Source organism: Hyaena hyaena, unplaced genomic scaffold, assembly GCF_003009895.1.
Source record: "Hyaena hyaena isolate Hyena2069 unplaced genomic scaffold, ASM300989v1 scaffold_155, whole genome shotgun sequence".
Classification (NCBI taxonomy): Eukaryota; Metazoa; Chordata; class Mammalia; order Carnivora; family Hyaenidae; genus Hyaena; species Hyaena hyaena.
The window spans coordinates 1,955,792-1,972,844 of NW_024080787.1; the positions used below are offsets into that span (position 1 = coordinate 1,955,792).

Here is a 17,053-nt window from a genome sequence, read left to right on the forward strand (position 1 = left end):
TGGGATTCTTTCTCTCTCCCTCTCTCTCTCCCTCTCTCTCTCTCTCTCTGCCTCTCTCTCTCTCTCTCTGCCTCTTCCCCACTTGCACGCTTTCTCCCAAAATAAATAATAAACTTAAGGAAAAAAAAAAGACGGGCATTTTACCGAGCGAAAATTACACTCTGATTAGAAACGAAGAAATACAGCTACCGCCCTGCAAACTCAGAAGGACCTGGGCGTCTGACTGCTGCCTCACCAGCCACTAGCAGGGGACCCGGCCAGAGCGGAGGCTCCGCAGCACTGGCTGGGTGACTCGGTGAGCCAGTAAAGGGATCTCTTGTGCCACCTGCTGCATCGGTAACTTATCGCAGACGTAAGCGGTCGTGGCTGCTCCAGATGTTGCAACAGAACGGTGGCAGATGTGTCTGAACTCCCTGTTTCTCCTGGAAGGGCGCCACGCGCTGCTGCTTCCTTGTAGCACGTGTGCCTTTAAGGAATATTTAATGAATGGGGCACCTGGGTGGCTCAGTTGGTGAAGCTTCCGACTCTTGATTTCGGCTCAGGTCACGATCTCACGGTTCGTGAGTTCAAGCCCCACATCGGGCTCCGTGCTGAGTATGGAGCCTGGTTGGAATTGTCTCTCTCTCTCTCTCTCTCTCTCTCTCTCTCTGCCCCTCCCCTGTTCACGCTCTCTTTCTCTCTCTCTAAATAAGTAAGTAAATAAATAATAACGACTTAAAAAAAAGGAAACACTTAACAAACCATGTGTTGTATACGAAGTCTTCTCCAGGTCTTTCCAGGGTTAACTTTTACAAGCAACTAGCTCCTGTTGGCACAGGGGCAGGAAGGACAAAGGCTGCCTTGTTCCATTTGGCACCGTTTAGTCAGGCCTTGTCCTCTGGAGTTTCCCTCGACAAGTGACAGCTACTTGGAGGTGGACCCTGTGTACAGGGCGGAGCAGGGTGCTGGCCACACACCAGATGTGTGAACGGACGGGCCCCAGTGCCTATCGGAGAAGGCACCGGCACATCCGCAGGGCGCGGCGGCCCAGCCGCCCCAGAGGGCAGTGATGAGGGAGGGCCCAGCGCTGGCAGGAGACTTAGCCGTTCCTCCTCTCGGTCCTGGCAAAGGTCGGAGCCTACAGGCCTAGGTACCTGCCACCTCACTCAGGCTGGGACTGGCTCCCTTTTTAGCAGTTCTCTTCCCCAAGTCGCCCTGTGTGTGTCCTAGCCTAGTTCCTGCAGGGAGTGCGGGTGGCGTGCCCTTCCCTCACGCCTCCCACATCCTAGCGCACCCCACCAATAGCCCCCTGACTTGGAATCAGAAGCCCCATGGAAGCTGTCTCTGGCGGTTCTGTTTGGGGTTTTGTCTCTTCTACTCTGGGGGAAGGTCCTCTCTTGCTGCTGGGAATGACTTTGGGTCCTCGTCCGCAGACTGGGGGCACCTCGCAGATGAGGCACAGCCGGGACTGGTCCTGAGGCCCTTCAGGCCAGCTGAGTCAGACCATCCAGGCCCAGGGAGAGGGTGTCCAAGGGAGTCCCTACGAGGCGCTCTGTGTCTGTCTGCACAATTGTCACGTCAGCAAATCTGCCATTCCGGAAAGACCCGCCGGCGCTGAGCGTTCACAGATGAGCTGGGTTAAGGGAACCATTATGAAGCTAGCGGCTGGTGCAGGAAATGCCCTCACTCCTTCGCTGATTCCTTCAGCACACGCTGTGCTTGCTGTGCTCCAGACACCCTTCTGAGGCGGGTGGCCCCACGGTCAACAACACAGATGTCGCCCAGGCCCTCTTGTTTATATGTTTGGGGGTGGAGGTGGGGGTGGGTGGGATCCGTTTGTCTCAACTGAAGTGTAATTCATGCAAAGTAAAATGCCAGTGCAGGGTCCCTGGTCCCCCTCCTGAGGTGTATCTGTGAAACTTTGGGGGAGGGTCCAAATGTCCCAGCAAGGAACCCTCGCCCCTAGGTGCCCACCCAAACTGCCAGACCTGGGGCACCTGGGTGGCTCAATCAGTTGAGGATCTGACTTCAGCTCAGGTTATGATCTCACAGTCCATGAGTTCAAGCCCCATGTCAGGTTCTTTGCTGTCAGTGCAGAGCCTACTTCAGATCCTCTGTCCCCTCTCTCTTTGTGCCCCTCCCCATCTCTTGTGTGTGTTCATTCTCTCTCTCTCAAAAATAAAAAATAAAACATTTATAAAAACCAAACAGACCTTCAAGTCATCCAGGCGAATGTGGAGCTTTTCCACTTCCTTGTCCAGCACCAGGTGGTGATCCTTTATTATCTCTATTTGGTGGCCCCAAATTTTTTCAAGTTCCTCCTCCTAAAAGGGGGAGACACAGACATGAAGGCCTTGGCACTAAAGTCACCATGGCAGGGAACGGGCTTGAAAAGTGTACGAGGCCAGTGCCCTAGACCCTCGTTGGCGGGGGTGGGGGGGACCATATAGCCTCGACCCACTGGGACTCCTGAACCCCCCAGGTCTGTCTTCATGGCCCCATCACACCCCAAGGCCGCCTTTCAGCTACACAACAAATTCTGGTCCTGGGTCAGCGACTCTGCTGTCAGCCTGCCTCAAGCCACCATCCCCAGTCTCTTTCTGCCCCGGGGCACTGACCTTCACCCTGGACCTCTGGAGGTCCCCAATCTTTTCCTGCAGTATGTCCACTGTCATGCCGAGCTTCGAAGAGTCTCCCTGATTAGCTGGAAGCAAAGGAAGGGGTGGCCATTAGGGGCAGAGGTGGGGAAAGACGCTTCATCTAGAGCTCCACCTCCTTCTACCAGGACATGTCAGAGGCAGCACTGACCGACAGAAAGATACTGTGAGCCTGGGGGCCTTTCAGGTCACTTATAATTTTCTAGTAGCCACATTCTTTTTTTTTTTTTTTTTTAAGTTTATTTATTCACTGAGAGAGAGAAAGTGCAGGCACACAAGCAGGGGAGGGGCAGAGACAGAGGTAGAGAGAATCTGGCTGACTCAGTCAGGGGAACATGTGACCCTTGACCTCAGAGTTATGAATTTGAGCCCCGTGTTCGGTATAGAGATTTTTTTTTTTAAATCTTCAAATAGGTACAGCAACGGGCCTCACAGTGGGTCCCCTGGGCCAGCAGCATCAGAATCAGCTGCTGGGGGGCTCAGTCAGTTAAGCATCTGACTTGGGCTTGGGCCATGATCTCACTGCTGTTCCGTAAGGGGCTCTCTGCTCTCAGCACTTCATCCAAAGCCCCCTGTCTTTTTCTGCCCCTCCCCTGCTTCTTGTGCACACATGTGCTCTCTTTCTCCCTGTCACTCAAAAATAAACATTAAAAAAAAATCAGCTGCTGGGGCACCTGGGTGGCTCAGTCGGTTAAGCGTCCAGCTTCGGCTCAGGTCATGATCTCGCGGTTCGTGGGTTCGAGCCCCGCATCGGGCTCTATGCTGACAGCCAGCTCAGAGCCTGGAGCCTGCTTCAGATTCTGTGTCTCCCTCTCTCTCTGACCCTCCCCTGCTCACGCTGTCTCTATCTCTCTCAGGAATAAATAAAACATTAAAAAACATTAAAAAAAAAATCAGCTGCTGGAATGGGTCAGAAATGCAAATTCTTCGGTCCTGCTCAGACCCACTGAGTCAGAAGCCCCAGAGGCGGGGCCCAGCAGTCTGTGCTTTAACAGGCCTCCTGCCCAGGGGGGAAGGGGGGGGCTGAGGGAGCACAAGGTTGAGAACCACTGGATGAGGCCATCCTGCCCTCCGCTGCCCTCAGCGAGCGTCTGTCCGCCATGCTCATTAAACAGGAGCATAAAGCTACTGGTCCCACTGCCTCCCAGAGAGTTTCTGGGTCGTCAAGGTCACATTTGTTTGGCCAGCAGCTGCTCCTAATCTCAAACTGACCACTTCATCTGAGGTCTGTTCACTGGTCTTGGACCTCCTGGTTGATCCAGACTTAGCAAAACATCATATAGTAGTTAGTGCTGTGTTACGTGGGCTGTCGAAAGGGAGTTTTCCGGAGTAAACATGACATGTGATTTTCCTTCCTTCTTTGGTGCCAACTTTAGACCCTAACCACCCGTCTCCCCTACGATAAGACCTCACTGTGCCTTCATGGTAAAAGAATAGAATAATATAATATATAATAATAACTAATAAGAAGCAAATGCCGAAGCCAAAGGAACGAATGGCTAATGGTTAATACAGATTTAGCTGGGAGAGCTAAATGGAGGAGACGAGGGACTTCTCAAAGGCCGTACGTAAGGAGAGCCTGAGCCCCTGCTACCTTCCCCGGAGCCAGGCCGAGCCTACCTAGAAAACTCAGGCGCCGTTGAAGGGTGTTCGACAGCTGCAAAAACTCTTCTTTCAGGGAGTCGTGTCTAATGGGCATCTGGGCTATGTGGCTCATGGAGTACCTGACGGCCTCCTTCTTGTCTTCAGGGGTCACGGCATTCTGGGCAGCCAGCATGGCCTGGGACAGCTTCCTATCGGAAGAGACGCTGACAGCAGGGTATGAGGAAGAGAAGTCTTCGCCGTACACCTGCAAGTCTTCCGCCTCAGCGTCCTCAGCCAAGGACACGGAGGCCAAGGCCCCACGGGAAGAGCCTGCGCCCAGGGTATCTGCGAAGACCCCTAAGGGCCCAGATGCGGCCATGGATGTTGCTGCAGTGGCCAACTTGGTGGCCGGGGCATTTTTGATGGCTTTGGCAGCAGCTTCAGCTTTCTGGGCTGCGGATGAGGCGGCGGCTGCGTAGGATGCGGCGGCGGCAGCTGCAATGGCAGCGGTGGTCTTCAACCGCTGAAGGGCAGACAGGGGAGACTTCGGCGGTGCTGCCTTGGGGGCTTCAGCCCTGGGGGTCCTGGCCTGAGGAGCTGGCATGTTGTGGGATAAATATTCTTCATTTTCTAAGACAGCTGGCAGTGGATGTACCTGTGCCTGGCCGGACTGTGACTGCAGGGGATGGGGCCAAGCAGAGCCAAACTCGGTGGCTGGCGGGGGTGCCATGAAGCCCTGGGACTGTGCAGGCAGGAGGCCTGATGTGTCTGGGCGAAGCTGCAAGGAGCGTGAGGCCAAGAAAGGCCAATTGCTAGCTCTGGACAAGCCTCTGGGAAGAGGCCAGCCTCCTGGTGGTGTGGGCTGAAACCCCGGGGCAGGGGCAGCCCCAGGGGCAGCCCCAGGCCCGAGTGCAGGGGCAGCCCCAGGCCCGAGGGCAGGCCAAGGTCCAGGGTGAGGTCCAGATCTGAACACAGGCCAAGGTGCTAGTGTGAATCCACGTGTCAGACTGGGCTCCAGCATAGGCCCTAGTGTAGGCGTGGACTCAGGCTGTGGCCTCTGTGTAGGCCCAGGCCCAGGCTCAGGCCCAGGCCTAGGCTCAGGCGCAGACCCAGGCTTGGCCGCAGACCCAGGCTCAGGTGCAGGCCCAGGCTCAGGCCCAGGCCTAGGCTCAGGCGCAGACCCAGGCTTTGCCGCAGACCCAGGCTCAGGCCCAGGCCTAGGCTCAGGCGCAGACCCAGGCTTGGCCGCAGACCCAGGCTCGGGCCCAGGCCTAGGCTCAGGCGCAGACCCAGGCTTGGCCGCAGACTCAGGCTCGGGCCCAGGCCCAGGCTCAGGCACTGACCCAGGCTTGGCCACAGACTCAGGCTTGGGCCTAGGCCCAGGCTTGGGTGCAGGCCCAGGCTGGGGCCCAGGCCCAGTCTTGGATGCAGGCCCAGGCTTGGGTGCAGACCCAGGCTCGGGCACAGGCTGAGGCACAGACCCAGCCCCGGGCACTTGAGGCTGCCCCGGCCCCTGGGCCCCAGCGAGTAGAGCAGCTTGGGCAGATTCCTCGTCCTGTAGCTGCTCCAGGATCCCAGAATGCCAGGTGGTCTCCAGTAACCTGGGGTGCTTGATGGCCTCTGAGACCTGGACATGACCAGCAGCAGGGTACTCAGCGGTCTGGGAATGATCCGTCTCTGGGAGCTGACCGACAATCTGCAACAGCTCTGAATCCTTAAACTGTAGTGAACTGGTTCTCTGTGCTAAAGTTCCCTGTGGAGATGGGGGTGAGGCTGGCCAGGGATGCTCGGGCCAGCTCAGCGGTCACCCTCAGCTGCCACCCCTCCATGTCTCCCTTCACTCACGGGGGTGAACATGGCCTCATGGAGGCTGCTCCAGAGTACCATGTCCTCGGATCTGGGGATGGTGAGCATCTTGCCCTGGAGAGAAACCTGGGGGGCAGGGTTGGGAATGATGGGTGAGGCCCTCAGGTGGCTCCTTGGTCTACACCTACCTTTTCTGAGTGTGATCTCCTTCTTACCCCTCCCTGCCCCCAGTACCCCCACCCTCCGCCCCGGGCCTAGAGGGCAGGGGAGTCCGGAGGGAGGACAGCACTGGGGCTCTCACCACTTCCCGCTGCAGGGCCCTGGTCTTCTGGTTCTGTCCCCTCAGATCCTCCACGAAAGTATTCATTCTTTCCGGGTGCATCTGTCAAATGAGCCAAGTCTGTGGGCCTGCAAGTTCTGGTCCTGGCCCTGCTTCTCTCACAGCTCAAAGACAAGGACTTAGTTCTAGGTGACGGAATTGGAGAAGGAAAAACAGATTCCAAAGCAAGTGCTTCTCAGGGAGTGGGAAGGGGGTAGGAGAGGGTTGCCTGGGAAAACAAGTTTGGAAAATGTTGGGCTTAAAAGGATTCAATGGGTTTCTGTGCTGCAGGACTTCTCAGAGCCTGTAATGGGCAAAAGTATATTAAGAATCTCCAAGAGGTAGGTGGTGGAGGCATTTTTTCTTTTTCTCCGCCGATTTGTCAAGGGAACCTTTTTAGTGTTTCATGATGCCCTTTCTTCTCAGATGGAAGCTGCTCAGACTGAGTTCTCACAGGTGCCATGATGCTACACTAAACCATGCTATCCGGGGGCAAGTTGTGAAACCTCAGGCACGATACAGGCTGCTGAGGAGACCTGGCCCCCGAGCCCAGCTCTGACTCAACAGCTGTGACCTCATGCTTCAGGGATTCTGAGTCCTTCCACATCATGGTAAGGAGTTCGTATGTACCTGGATTGATGTCTTTGCGTCATCTCTCCAAGGGGAGGTAGGTTTATGCCCACCCTAGGTTTGTTCCACTTTTCAGCGTTGACAGAGCCTCACAGGATAGGAAAAGCTGTAATCTTTCTGTAAGTTGGTGGAATGTAAGCCTGGAGTTACCCAGACTTAGGGAGTACCTGCCTGAGAATGAAGCCACCCCAGAGGAAAGCATCACTGACAGAGAGATGTTGATGTGGTACGAGCACCTAGATCTGGTTGTCCCCGAAAGCAACTCAGGACATTTTAGTAAATGAGACACTAAACTCTTTCATTCTGCCTACGCCACAATTAACTAGGTTTCTGTCATTTACAAATGGTCTCCTAACACAGTAGGGTGCGGAGCATGGTGGGAGCCGCGGTGGGATGTGCTAAGTGGCTGGTCAATGTCAAAGCCCTTCTCCGGCTCTCATGGCTGTGTTCTCTGGCTAAGAGCAGGCTCCCTAGATTTACCCTGTCCCCCCAACCATCTGAGGTCCAAGCAACATGGCCGGGAGAGGGTCTACCTTTTCAAATATGACCTTCAGTTTGTCCACATCCTTTCTGAGAGTTTCAGTGGAGACCTTGAGTGCATAAATGTCAGTGAGCAAATCCTGCAGGGTCTTCATGGACTGAAAGGGAAGAAGAGGGGAAAATGTGAAGTTGGCTGTGGCTGGGGAGGAAGGTATATAAAGTGCAGAAGCTCTCCAGTGATGGCCATGGTCCAAGAAGTCCTCTTGCAAGGTGCAGGCTGGAACATACTCAGAGGCCAGCATATGACACCAAGGTCAAAAGTGCTGAGCCCCAGGCGGTCTGGGTGGGATGGAGGCAACTCTGCATTTCAGTGTATTCAGTAACCAGGAGTCCCTCATTAGGAAGCATCTCATGCTCTTTGGTGGGACATCAGCAAGGGAGTTATGATTGGATTTACATTTTAAAAGGGTCCCTCTGGGTGTTATGTTGAGCAAAATAAGTCAGACAGAGAAAGACAGATACCATACGCTTCCACTTATAGGAGGATTAGGAGAAACATAATCGAGGACCATGGTGGAGAAGAAGGGGAGGCAAACCATGAGACACTCTTGAATACTGAGAACAAACTGAGGGCTGATGGGAAGGGGAGGGGGAAAGGGGGTGATGGGCATGGAGGAGGGCACTTGTTGGAATGAGCACTGGGTGTTATATGGAATCCAACTAGACAAAAAACTATGAAAGGAAAAAAAAAGGGTCCCTCTGGCTACATGTGTAGATTGGCTCCTGGAGGGGAAGGGAGGAAGCCAGAGAACCAGTGAGGAACTTCCAGGCAAGAGCTGATGGGAACATTGAGTGCTGGACTCATAGCTCAGCTCCATCACTCAGTGGGGCTGTTATTGCATGTTTCCAGGTTCTAGGATCCTCAAGCATAAAATGAATATAAAAAATGTGATGATATGTCAATTAAGTGTCAGATTTCAACTCAGGTCATGATCTCATGGCTCGTGAGTTTGAGCCCTGCACTGGGCTCTGTGCTGACAGCTCAGAGCCTGGAGCCTGCTTCAGATTCTGTATCTCCCTCTCTCAATCCCTCTCCTGCTCACGCTGTCTCTCTCTCTCTCAAAAATAAAATAAGAATTTTAAAAAAAGTGATGATGAAAAAAAAAGTGATGATGTATTTAAAGGGCCCAATGCATAGTTAGGTATTCAGCTAACAAAAATAACAAACAGCAAAATGGCAGAAGTCATTCTTATCACTAATTATATTAAATGTAAATGGGTTAAACTTTCACTTAAAAGGCAGACATTAGGGGCTACTGGGTGGCTCAGTCAGTTGCAGGTCCAACTTGGCTCAGGTCATGATCCCTGGGTTCGAACCCTGCATCAGGCTCTGTGCTGGCAGTTCAGGGATGGAGCCTGCTTCTGATTCTGTATCTCCCTCTCTTCTTAACCTTCTCCTGCTAGCACTCTGTCTCTCTCTGTCTCTCAAAAACTAAAGTAAAACATTAAAAAAAAATTAAAGGCAGACATTAGAGCATCTGGGTGACTTAGCTGGTTAAATACTGGCTCTCGGTATCAGCTCAGGTCATCTCATGGTAGTGGGAAGAGGCCCAAGTCAGGGTCTGCACTGACAGAGAGAAGCCTGATTGGGATTCTCTCTCTCAAAATAGATGAATAAACTTAAAAAAAAAATAGGGGCACCTGGGTGGCTTGATTGGCTAAACATCAACTCTTGATTTCTACTCAGGTCATGATTTCATGGTTCATGAGTTCAAGTCCCACATCAGGTGAACTCAGCCCCGCCTGAGGTGAACACAAGCCCTGCTTCAGGTGACCCCCATTTTTCTCTCTCTCTCTTTCTCTCTCTCTCCCTCTCCCTCTCTGGCCCTTGTGGGTTTCTCTCTCTCCCTCTCTCTTTCTGCTCTTGCTCACTTGAGCCTTCTCTCTTTCAATAAAAAAAAAAGAAAGAAAAGAAAATTTGAATAGACCTAAGACAAATGAAGAGATTTGAAACACTGATTTAAAAAAAAGATCCAATGTTTAACTGACTGAACCATCCAGGTGCCTCAATTTTTTCCCCAAAATATAGAAGAATTCCAGACTTATTCTATGAGGCCAGTATTATGCAAAAACCTGAATAGGCATTTCTCCGAAGATGGTATACAAATGGCCACTAAGCTCAGGAGAAGGGAAGATGTTCAACATCATCAGTCATCAGGGGAAAAAAAATCAAAACCACAATGAGATACCTCTTATATCCACTAGGATGGTGAGAATCAAAAGTCAGATAATAGTAAGTGTTGGTGAGGATATACAAAAATTGGAACCTTCACATACTGTTGGTGGGAATGCAATATGGTACAGCCATTTAAGAAACAGTGTGGCAGTTCCTCATAAGATAGGAACCAGAGTTCCCAGATGACCCAGCAAGTCTACTCCTAGGTATGTATCTAAGAGAAATGAGAACATGTGTATGAATGTGTATAGCAGCATTATTCATAATAGCTCCAAGCAGAAGCAATCCAAATGTCAGTCAACTAGCAGACATAGCAAAATGTGATATATTCACAACATGGGATATCATTCAGCCATAAAAAGGACCATAGTACCAATTCCAGGAAGATGAACCTCAGAAACATGATGCTAACTAAAATACTCTGAACAGAAAAGACAACACATTGCATGATTCTGTTTATATGAACCATCTGGAATAGACAAATTTACAAGACAGAAAGCAGATTAGCAGTTGCTTAAGACTGGTGGGTGGTTTGCAGTGGAGCCTGAAGGGGTACAGTGGTGATGAAGGATACAGGGTTTCTTTTAGGTGGATGAAAACATTCTAAATTTGACTGTGGTGATGGTTGTACAAGTCTATGAATAGACGAGAACCATTGTACACTCTTAAATGGGTGAATTGTATGTTATGTGAATTTTTATTTTATTTTTTTAATGTTTTATTTATTTCTAGGAGAGAGAGACAGCGTGAGCAGGGGAGGGTCAGAGAGAGAGGGAGTCACAGACCGAAACAGGCTCCAGGCTCTGAGCTGGCAGTCAGCACAGAGCCCGACGCGGGGCTCGAACCCACGAACCGCGAGATCATGACCTAAGCGAAAGTCGGAAAGTCGGACGCTTAACCGACTAAGCCACCCAGGCGCCCCTCACACTTCCTGATTTCAACACTTTCTGCAAAGCTATAGTGATCAAGACAGTGTGGTACTGGCATAAGAAAAGATACACAGGTCAATGGAAGAGAAAGAACAGTCCAGAAATGCATTTACAATAAGAGTGTGTCAAAACAAATCAATAGGGGAAGAGCTGTCTCCAACAAATAGTACCAAACAGTTGGATGCCCACATACAAAAGAATTAAGTAGGACTCCTACCTCACACTCTATACCAAAATTAACTAAAAATGGCTCCTACATCTAAATATAAGAGAGAAACTATAAGCCATTTACTTCTATGTTGTAGAAGAAAATATAGGAGTAAATTTTCATGACCTTGGTCAGCCAATAGTTTCTTAGATATGCCACCAAAAAGCATAAGCAACAATCCATCAAAAAAATGTGACAAAAGAGATACATAAATTGTACTTCAGCAAAATTTAAAACTCTGCCTAGAAAAGGACACTGTGACATCATGGATCAATCTTGAAGACATCATGGTAAGTCCAAGAATGGGGCTCAAGGAGGAGCAGGAAGAAGAATGATGGCTAATGGTCAAGGGGTGTTTTGGGGGTGGGCTGTAGAAAATGTCCTAAAATTGATTGTAATTGTTGCAGAACACTGTGAGCATACTAAACTCCCTGAAATGTACACTTTATTTTTTAAAGATTTTTATTTTTAAGTGATCTCCACACTTACTTTTAAGTGATCCCAACGTGGGCCTCAACCTCGCAACCCCGAGATTAAGAGTCGCATGCTCTACCGACTGAGCCAGCCAGGCACCCCATGAACCACACATTCTAAATGGATGAATACTCTGGTATGCACATGAACATATGTATGAATATATCTCAATAAAGCTGTAAAAAGTAGCAATTTTGTTTTAGAAAAAACGGAGAGAAATTTCCATACAGTCTACTGGATGGTATTTGGGAGTTGTTAATTTCGTCGGGAGTCGTGATGGTATCATGGGAAGGGTTTTACAAGTCCTTATCTGCTGTAGATGGAAAACACTTTTCAGGGAAATCTCTGAAGTCCAGATCCCACACCAGTACAGGAATGCTTCCCTCTCCCCTGTCTCCCTAGAGGCAACCAGGGGCCTAAGTTATAAGTTACCTGAGCAGGAGTCACCCCCCACCTCCCACCACACACACACACACACACACACACACACACACAGGGAGTCCAGGGCAAACCCAGAAAAGGTAGCAAACCCCAGAGCTTTGGGAAATGGGAAAGCTAATACCATTTCCCTCCCAGGAAACAGGAATACAAAGTACCCTGAAGAGATGCTGGCCACACAGAAAGTTCATTACTGTTATTGCAGTAACCTTGACCCTATTCTCTAAAACCCCAGTATTTTCCACGCCTTTCAGCTTTGTTATGAATTTTTCAAACATTAATTTACATTTAAAATCACCTTAGGGGCACCTGGGTGGCTCAGTGGGTTAAGAATCCAACTCTTGGTTTTGGCTCAGGTCATGATCTCACAGGGCTGTGAGTTCGAGCCCTGCATGGGGCTCCGCGCTGAAGGTTGGGAGCCTGCTTGGGATTCTCTCTCTCCCTCTCTCTCTGCCCCTCCCCCACTGGCGCTGCCTCTGTCTCACTCAAAACAAATAAATCAACTTTACTTTTAAAAAGTAAATTTAAAGTCGTTTTAATTTGTGGGATCTACAGCAAGAGTTTTGGGGCTGGGGAAGTTCAACGGGAAGGGAGTTCTGAAATCAGAAAAAGCAACAAAAGGTTGTAAAAATCCCCACAGGGACCTCAAATTTATTTATGGAAACAGGTCAGCCAGAACAGTCTGTTGTTGTTGTTGTTGTTAGTTTTTAAGTCGGCTCCCCCTGCAGCACGGGGCTTGAACTCAGACCCCCAGATCCCGCGTCCTGCCCGCGTGACCCCCAGAATAAACCATACACAGCTGACGCGGTCTCCCGTTTGGTCCTGTAAGGCCAGCGGCCGAGGGTGATCATCACAACTGTGATAACCGAGGTCTCAAGGACACAGACAGGGACCTCCGGACGCAGCTTTCTGGGCTCCGGCTGGGCTCACTGGCTCATTCCCGCGGACACTTTCCCAAACTGACGCTCAGGGTGGGCGGCCGGGGAGAAGCGGGCGGGGCCTCGGTGCCTGCCGTGCTGGGGAAGCTCCGCAGGTGGGGCTGGCGCTCCGGCAGGCGCAGGAGGCCCTAGGTCCGAGCCGCCCGGGGGGCTGCGGGGGCGACACACAGGGCGAGCAAGGGGACCACGGTTTTCCGAACTCAGCGGACCTCAAGGTGAGAGGCGGGAGGTGGCGGGGGTGGGGGGTGGGGAGCGAATTGGCTCCCAGCGGGCATTTGGCAATGTCTGCAGGCAGTTCTGGTTGTCACCACTAGGGGGCGCTTCTGGCAGCTGGGGGGTGGAAGCCAAGGACGCTGCTTAGCACACCATAGCGCACAGGCTGACCCTCACCAGGGAGAATTATCCGTGAGGGTGACGGCTGGGGCAATCTCAGCCTGCAGTGCCCGAGCCCCAAATCTGGCGGTCCGCTAACCATGCCTGCAGAGCCCCTCAAACCTGCTTGCAAGAGGCCTTGGTGCCGGCCCTAGTTTTCTGGGCACCGTTCACTCTGTCCAGGGTGGGTGCCAGGTCTCACAGGCTTATCTTTCCCCATTTTGGGCCTTGGCACCTAGACAGGCGCTGGTAGAGGACAGCAGGAGACACAACCCGGCCAGCCCCAGAGAAAGGGGGCCCAGGGGCAGGTGAGCTGACCTGGGCAGCCACATGGTGTTTGGTCTGCCCGCCTGACTGGCCGGTGGGCGCAGACACTTAGGTAAGCAGCTTGCACTGTCCGAGAACCAGTTAGCACGGCAGGGGGTAGAGGGGTAGGGTGGGAACCCCAGCAACCTCAGCCAGGCCAGGCCAGGGGAACGTTCTCTAATCCTAGATGCACAAATAGTGCTCTGAAGCCATGTGGGAACCTATGCACCAGCGCCCTTCACATACTGGCTGGGTCACTCCCGGTTCTGTGCATTCTAGAAGTCTCCACCCACCAGGACAAGCCAGGGGCAGGCTGCTAGGACACTGTGTCCACCTCTCCAGCCTCCGAGGCCTCTGTAATCTGCACTGGGCACCTCTTCAACCTTCTTTGTCTCTAGCAACCATTCTTGTCTTAAAGGCTGTCTTTGATATGAGCAGTGTGGCCACTCTAGCTCTCTTCTGATAACCGCTCGCATGGAGTACCTTTTTCCATCCTTTTATTTTCAACCTATTGGTCTTGGAATCTAAAATATGTCTCTTGGGGCACCTGGGTGGCTCAGTCGGTTAAGCATCTGACTTCAGCTCAGGTCATGATCTTGTGGTTCATGGGTTCATGCCCCGTATCAGGCTCTATGCTGACAGCTCAGAGCCTGGAGCCTGCTTCAGATTCTGGGTCTCAGTCTCTCTGCCCCTCCCCTGCTTGACTCTATCGCTCTCTCTCTCAAAAATAAACAAACATTTTTAAAAAATTATTTAAAAATGTGTCTCTTGTATGGGGCGCCTGGGTGGCTTAGTCGGTTAAGTGTCCAACTTTCGCTTGGGTCCTGATCTCGCGGTTTGTGGGTTCGAGCCCCGCGTCGGGCTCTGTGCTGACTGCCAGCTCAGAGCCTGGAGCTGTTTCAGTCTGTGACTCCCTCTCTCTCTGACTCTCCCCTGCTCACGCTGTCTCTCTCTCTCTCTCTCTCTCTCTCTCTCCTAGAAATAAATAAAACATTAAAAAAAATGTGTCTCTTGTAGACAGGGTATAGTTAGATCATGCCTTTTTTCTTTTCATCGATTCTGCCAACCTCTGCTGTGTGTGTATGGTAAAATGCACAGGATACCAAAACAAAGAATTAATTTAGTGGAGCATTTGGTACATTCACAAGGTTGGCAACTGTCACCACGACCTAGTTCCAGAATATTTTCGTCACCCAGAGAGAAACCCCACAGCCATCAGCAGTCCCTCCCCATTGTCACCACCACCACCCAGCTCCTGGCAACCACGAATCTACTTTCTATCTCTACGGACCTGCCTTTTCTGGGTGTTTCATGGCTTCACTCCTAGGTGGAATTTAAGAAACAAAACAGATGGGGGCACCTGGGTACCTCAGTTGGTTAAGTGTCTGATTCCGGCTCAGGTAGTGATCTCGCGGCACATGAGTTTGAGCCCCAAATCAGGCTCTGTGCTGACAGCTCAGGGCCTGGATGCTCCTTCAAATTCTGTCTCCCTCTCTCTGCTCCTCCCCCACTGTCTGTCTCTTTCTCTCTCAAAAATAAACATTTAAAAAAAAAACTTTTTAAAGAAACAAAACAGATGAACGTACAGGAAGGGAAGGAGAAACAACAGAGAGGGAGGCAAACCATAAGAGACTATTAAAGACAGAGAACAAGGTGAGAGTTGCTGCAGGGGAGGTGGGTGGGAAGAGGGGCTAAATGGGGGATGGGCAGTAAGGAGGGCACTTGTTGGGATGAGCACTGGGTGTCATGTGTAAGTGAGGAATCAGTAAATTGTACCCCTGAAACAGTTACTACACTATATATTAACCAATTGGGATTAGAAAGAAAGAATGTGGGAAGGGAAGGGAGGGGAGGGAAGGGAAGGGAGAGGAAGGGAAGGGAAGGGAGAGGAAGGGAAGGGAAGGGAGAGGAAGGGAAGGGAAGGGAGAGGAAGGGAAGGGGAGAGGAAGGGAAGGGAAGGGAGAGGAAGGGAAGAGAAAAGAGAAGAAAAGAAAAGAAGAGAAAAGAAAAGACACAGAACCATGCAGTACATGGTCCTTTGCATCCGGCTGCTTTCCTTAGCATGGGTTTTAACGTTGGTCCACTTTGCTTTGCCTCTCAGCCCGCCTCGACCAGACTGCACCCTCCCCCTGCCCTCAGGGCTCCCGGTGCCTGACTTCACTGAGGTCCTGGTGACCCATTTTCCCTGCTCAGTTCAATTCTCCCGATAATACTGCTAGTGACCACTGTCCAGGTGCCCAGAAGACCTCAAGTTCTGTCTAAGCACTTCCCACGCATTATTTTGTCTGGTATCAATCTCAAGGCAATCCTGGGAGGAGGAAATCATGATCACCCCCCACCCGCTGGTCCAGTGGGGAAGCAGCAGCATGCTCAGCACCCCCACATTCCTATGCCTCTCACCCACCCCCCCGGCCCAGATTTGCACCAGCAAATGGGGAAATTTGCTAACGTTGTGTGGCCCCAGGTGAGTTAAACTCAGTGCTTCGGTGCCTCACCTAAGCTGGGGGTGAATATCGGACCTGTCTCCTGTGGGTGCTATGAAGATGAAAGGGGCTAACAGACATCAGCTCACGCAGAGCACGGTGAGTGCTCCTTCCAGTGGTCATCTCCCTGGGCAGGGAGCCAAACAGAGCCTCGAGGGTGAAGGGGACAGTGAGGAGATGAGGGAACGGTGGAATTTGGTGTGTTTCCAAACTCTCTTCATCACCCAAAAAGGAGACCTCAGAGCCACTAGGCTCTCCTCCCCCTTTCTGCCTTTCCCCACCCCTGCCAACCACTGTCAGCCTTCTGTCTCTACAGATCTGCCTGGTTCATACAAATGGAGTCACACCATGTGTGGCCCTTTGTGTCTGGCTTCTTTCCTTAACCCTCGACAAAGGGTGCAAGGTCGGAGCTTTGGTTCTGCCTGACTCCAAAGCCCCATCTCTCCCCGTTTTGGAGGAGAGCCCATCACGAGGGGCAGAAGGGAAGAGCGGGGAGAGCACGGAGGGCAGGAAGCTTCCGGAGGCCAGGTGGTTTACCTTTGCCATGGCTTCTTCATTGCCTTCCACCATCTTCCGGAGCTTTATGAGGTGCCACAGATCCTGGGCGGGCTGGCCCTGGCCCCGGCTGCCCTCCAACAGCTGGGAAGTGGAGGGCAGGTCCTGCAGCGTGGCCAGCTGGCTCTCCATCTTGTCGATGCGGCTCACCACGTGGTCAAAGATGTTGTCGAGCCTCTTCATGGGGTGGACGATGGGCTGGGCGTCTGCTTCCCGGGGCATGAACGCGGCCGGCGAGGTTTGGAGAAAGTCCTCGTCTCCCGAGAGGACCTTCTTGAGCTCGGCCATGTGGATATGCTCCAGGATGCCGTGGAGCAGGAGCTGCAGGGCCTTGAAGTTCACCACGCCACACTGCGGGACGGCCACGTTGACCAGCTCCGAGAACGTGAGCGAAAAGCTCATTCTGCAGGGAGGGTCGGCTGGGCTGGGGTTCTGGGCGTCCTTGGGGGCAAGTGGCGGCTTTCAGGGGATCCACAAACTGTGCAGACAGGTCCTCAGAGGCCCAGGGAGGCTGCAGGTCATGGCGGTCAGGGAGAAAATGGCCTCTGCGCCAGCCGGAGCTCAGAGGAGAGCTCCTGGTTGCTAGGACACCAAAGAATGTGGGCAAGTGCTTCCGGGGGCCTGGGGCAGGGCAGGGTGGGCGCTCAGTTACACGCTGA

At 52.0% G+C, this 17,053-nt stretch overlaps 1 protein-coding gene across 1 annotated transcript in view; it reads right to left on the reverse strand.

Annotated features, from left to right (window-relative positions):
- Positions 1-16,796, reverse strand: part of CUNH16orf96 (chromosome unknown C16orf96 homolog) — a 35,491-nt gene extending 18,695 nt beyond the window's left edge. The window contains exons 1-8 of the mRNA XM_039239230.1: positions 16,377-16,796; positions 7,509-7,613; positions 6,328-6,408; positions 6,066-6,152; positions 5,707-5,973; positions 4,257-5,406; positions 2,598-2,683; positions 2,193-2,303 (exon numbers count right to left, since the gene is read on the reverse strand). Of these exons, the coding sequence (XP_039095161.1) occupies positions 2,193-2,303; positions 2,598-2,683; positions 4,257-5,406; positions 5,707-5,973; positions 6,066-6,152; positions 6,328-6,408; positions 7,509-7,613; positions 16,377-16,796 (2,307 nt within the window). The remainder of the gene's footprint in view (positions 1-2,192; positions 2,304-2,597; positions 2,684-4,256; positions 5,407-5,706; positions 5,974-6,065; positions 6,153-6,327; positions 6,409-7,508; positions 7,614-16,376) is intronic.
- Positions 16,797-17,053: the final 257 nt, after the last annotated feature.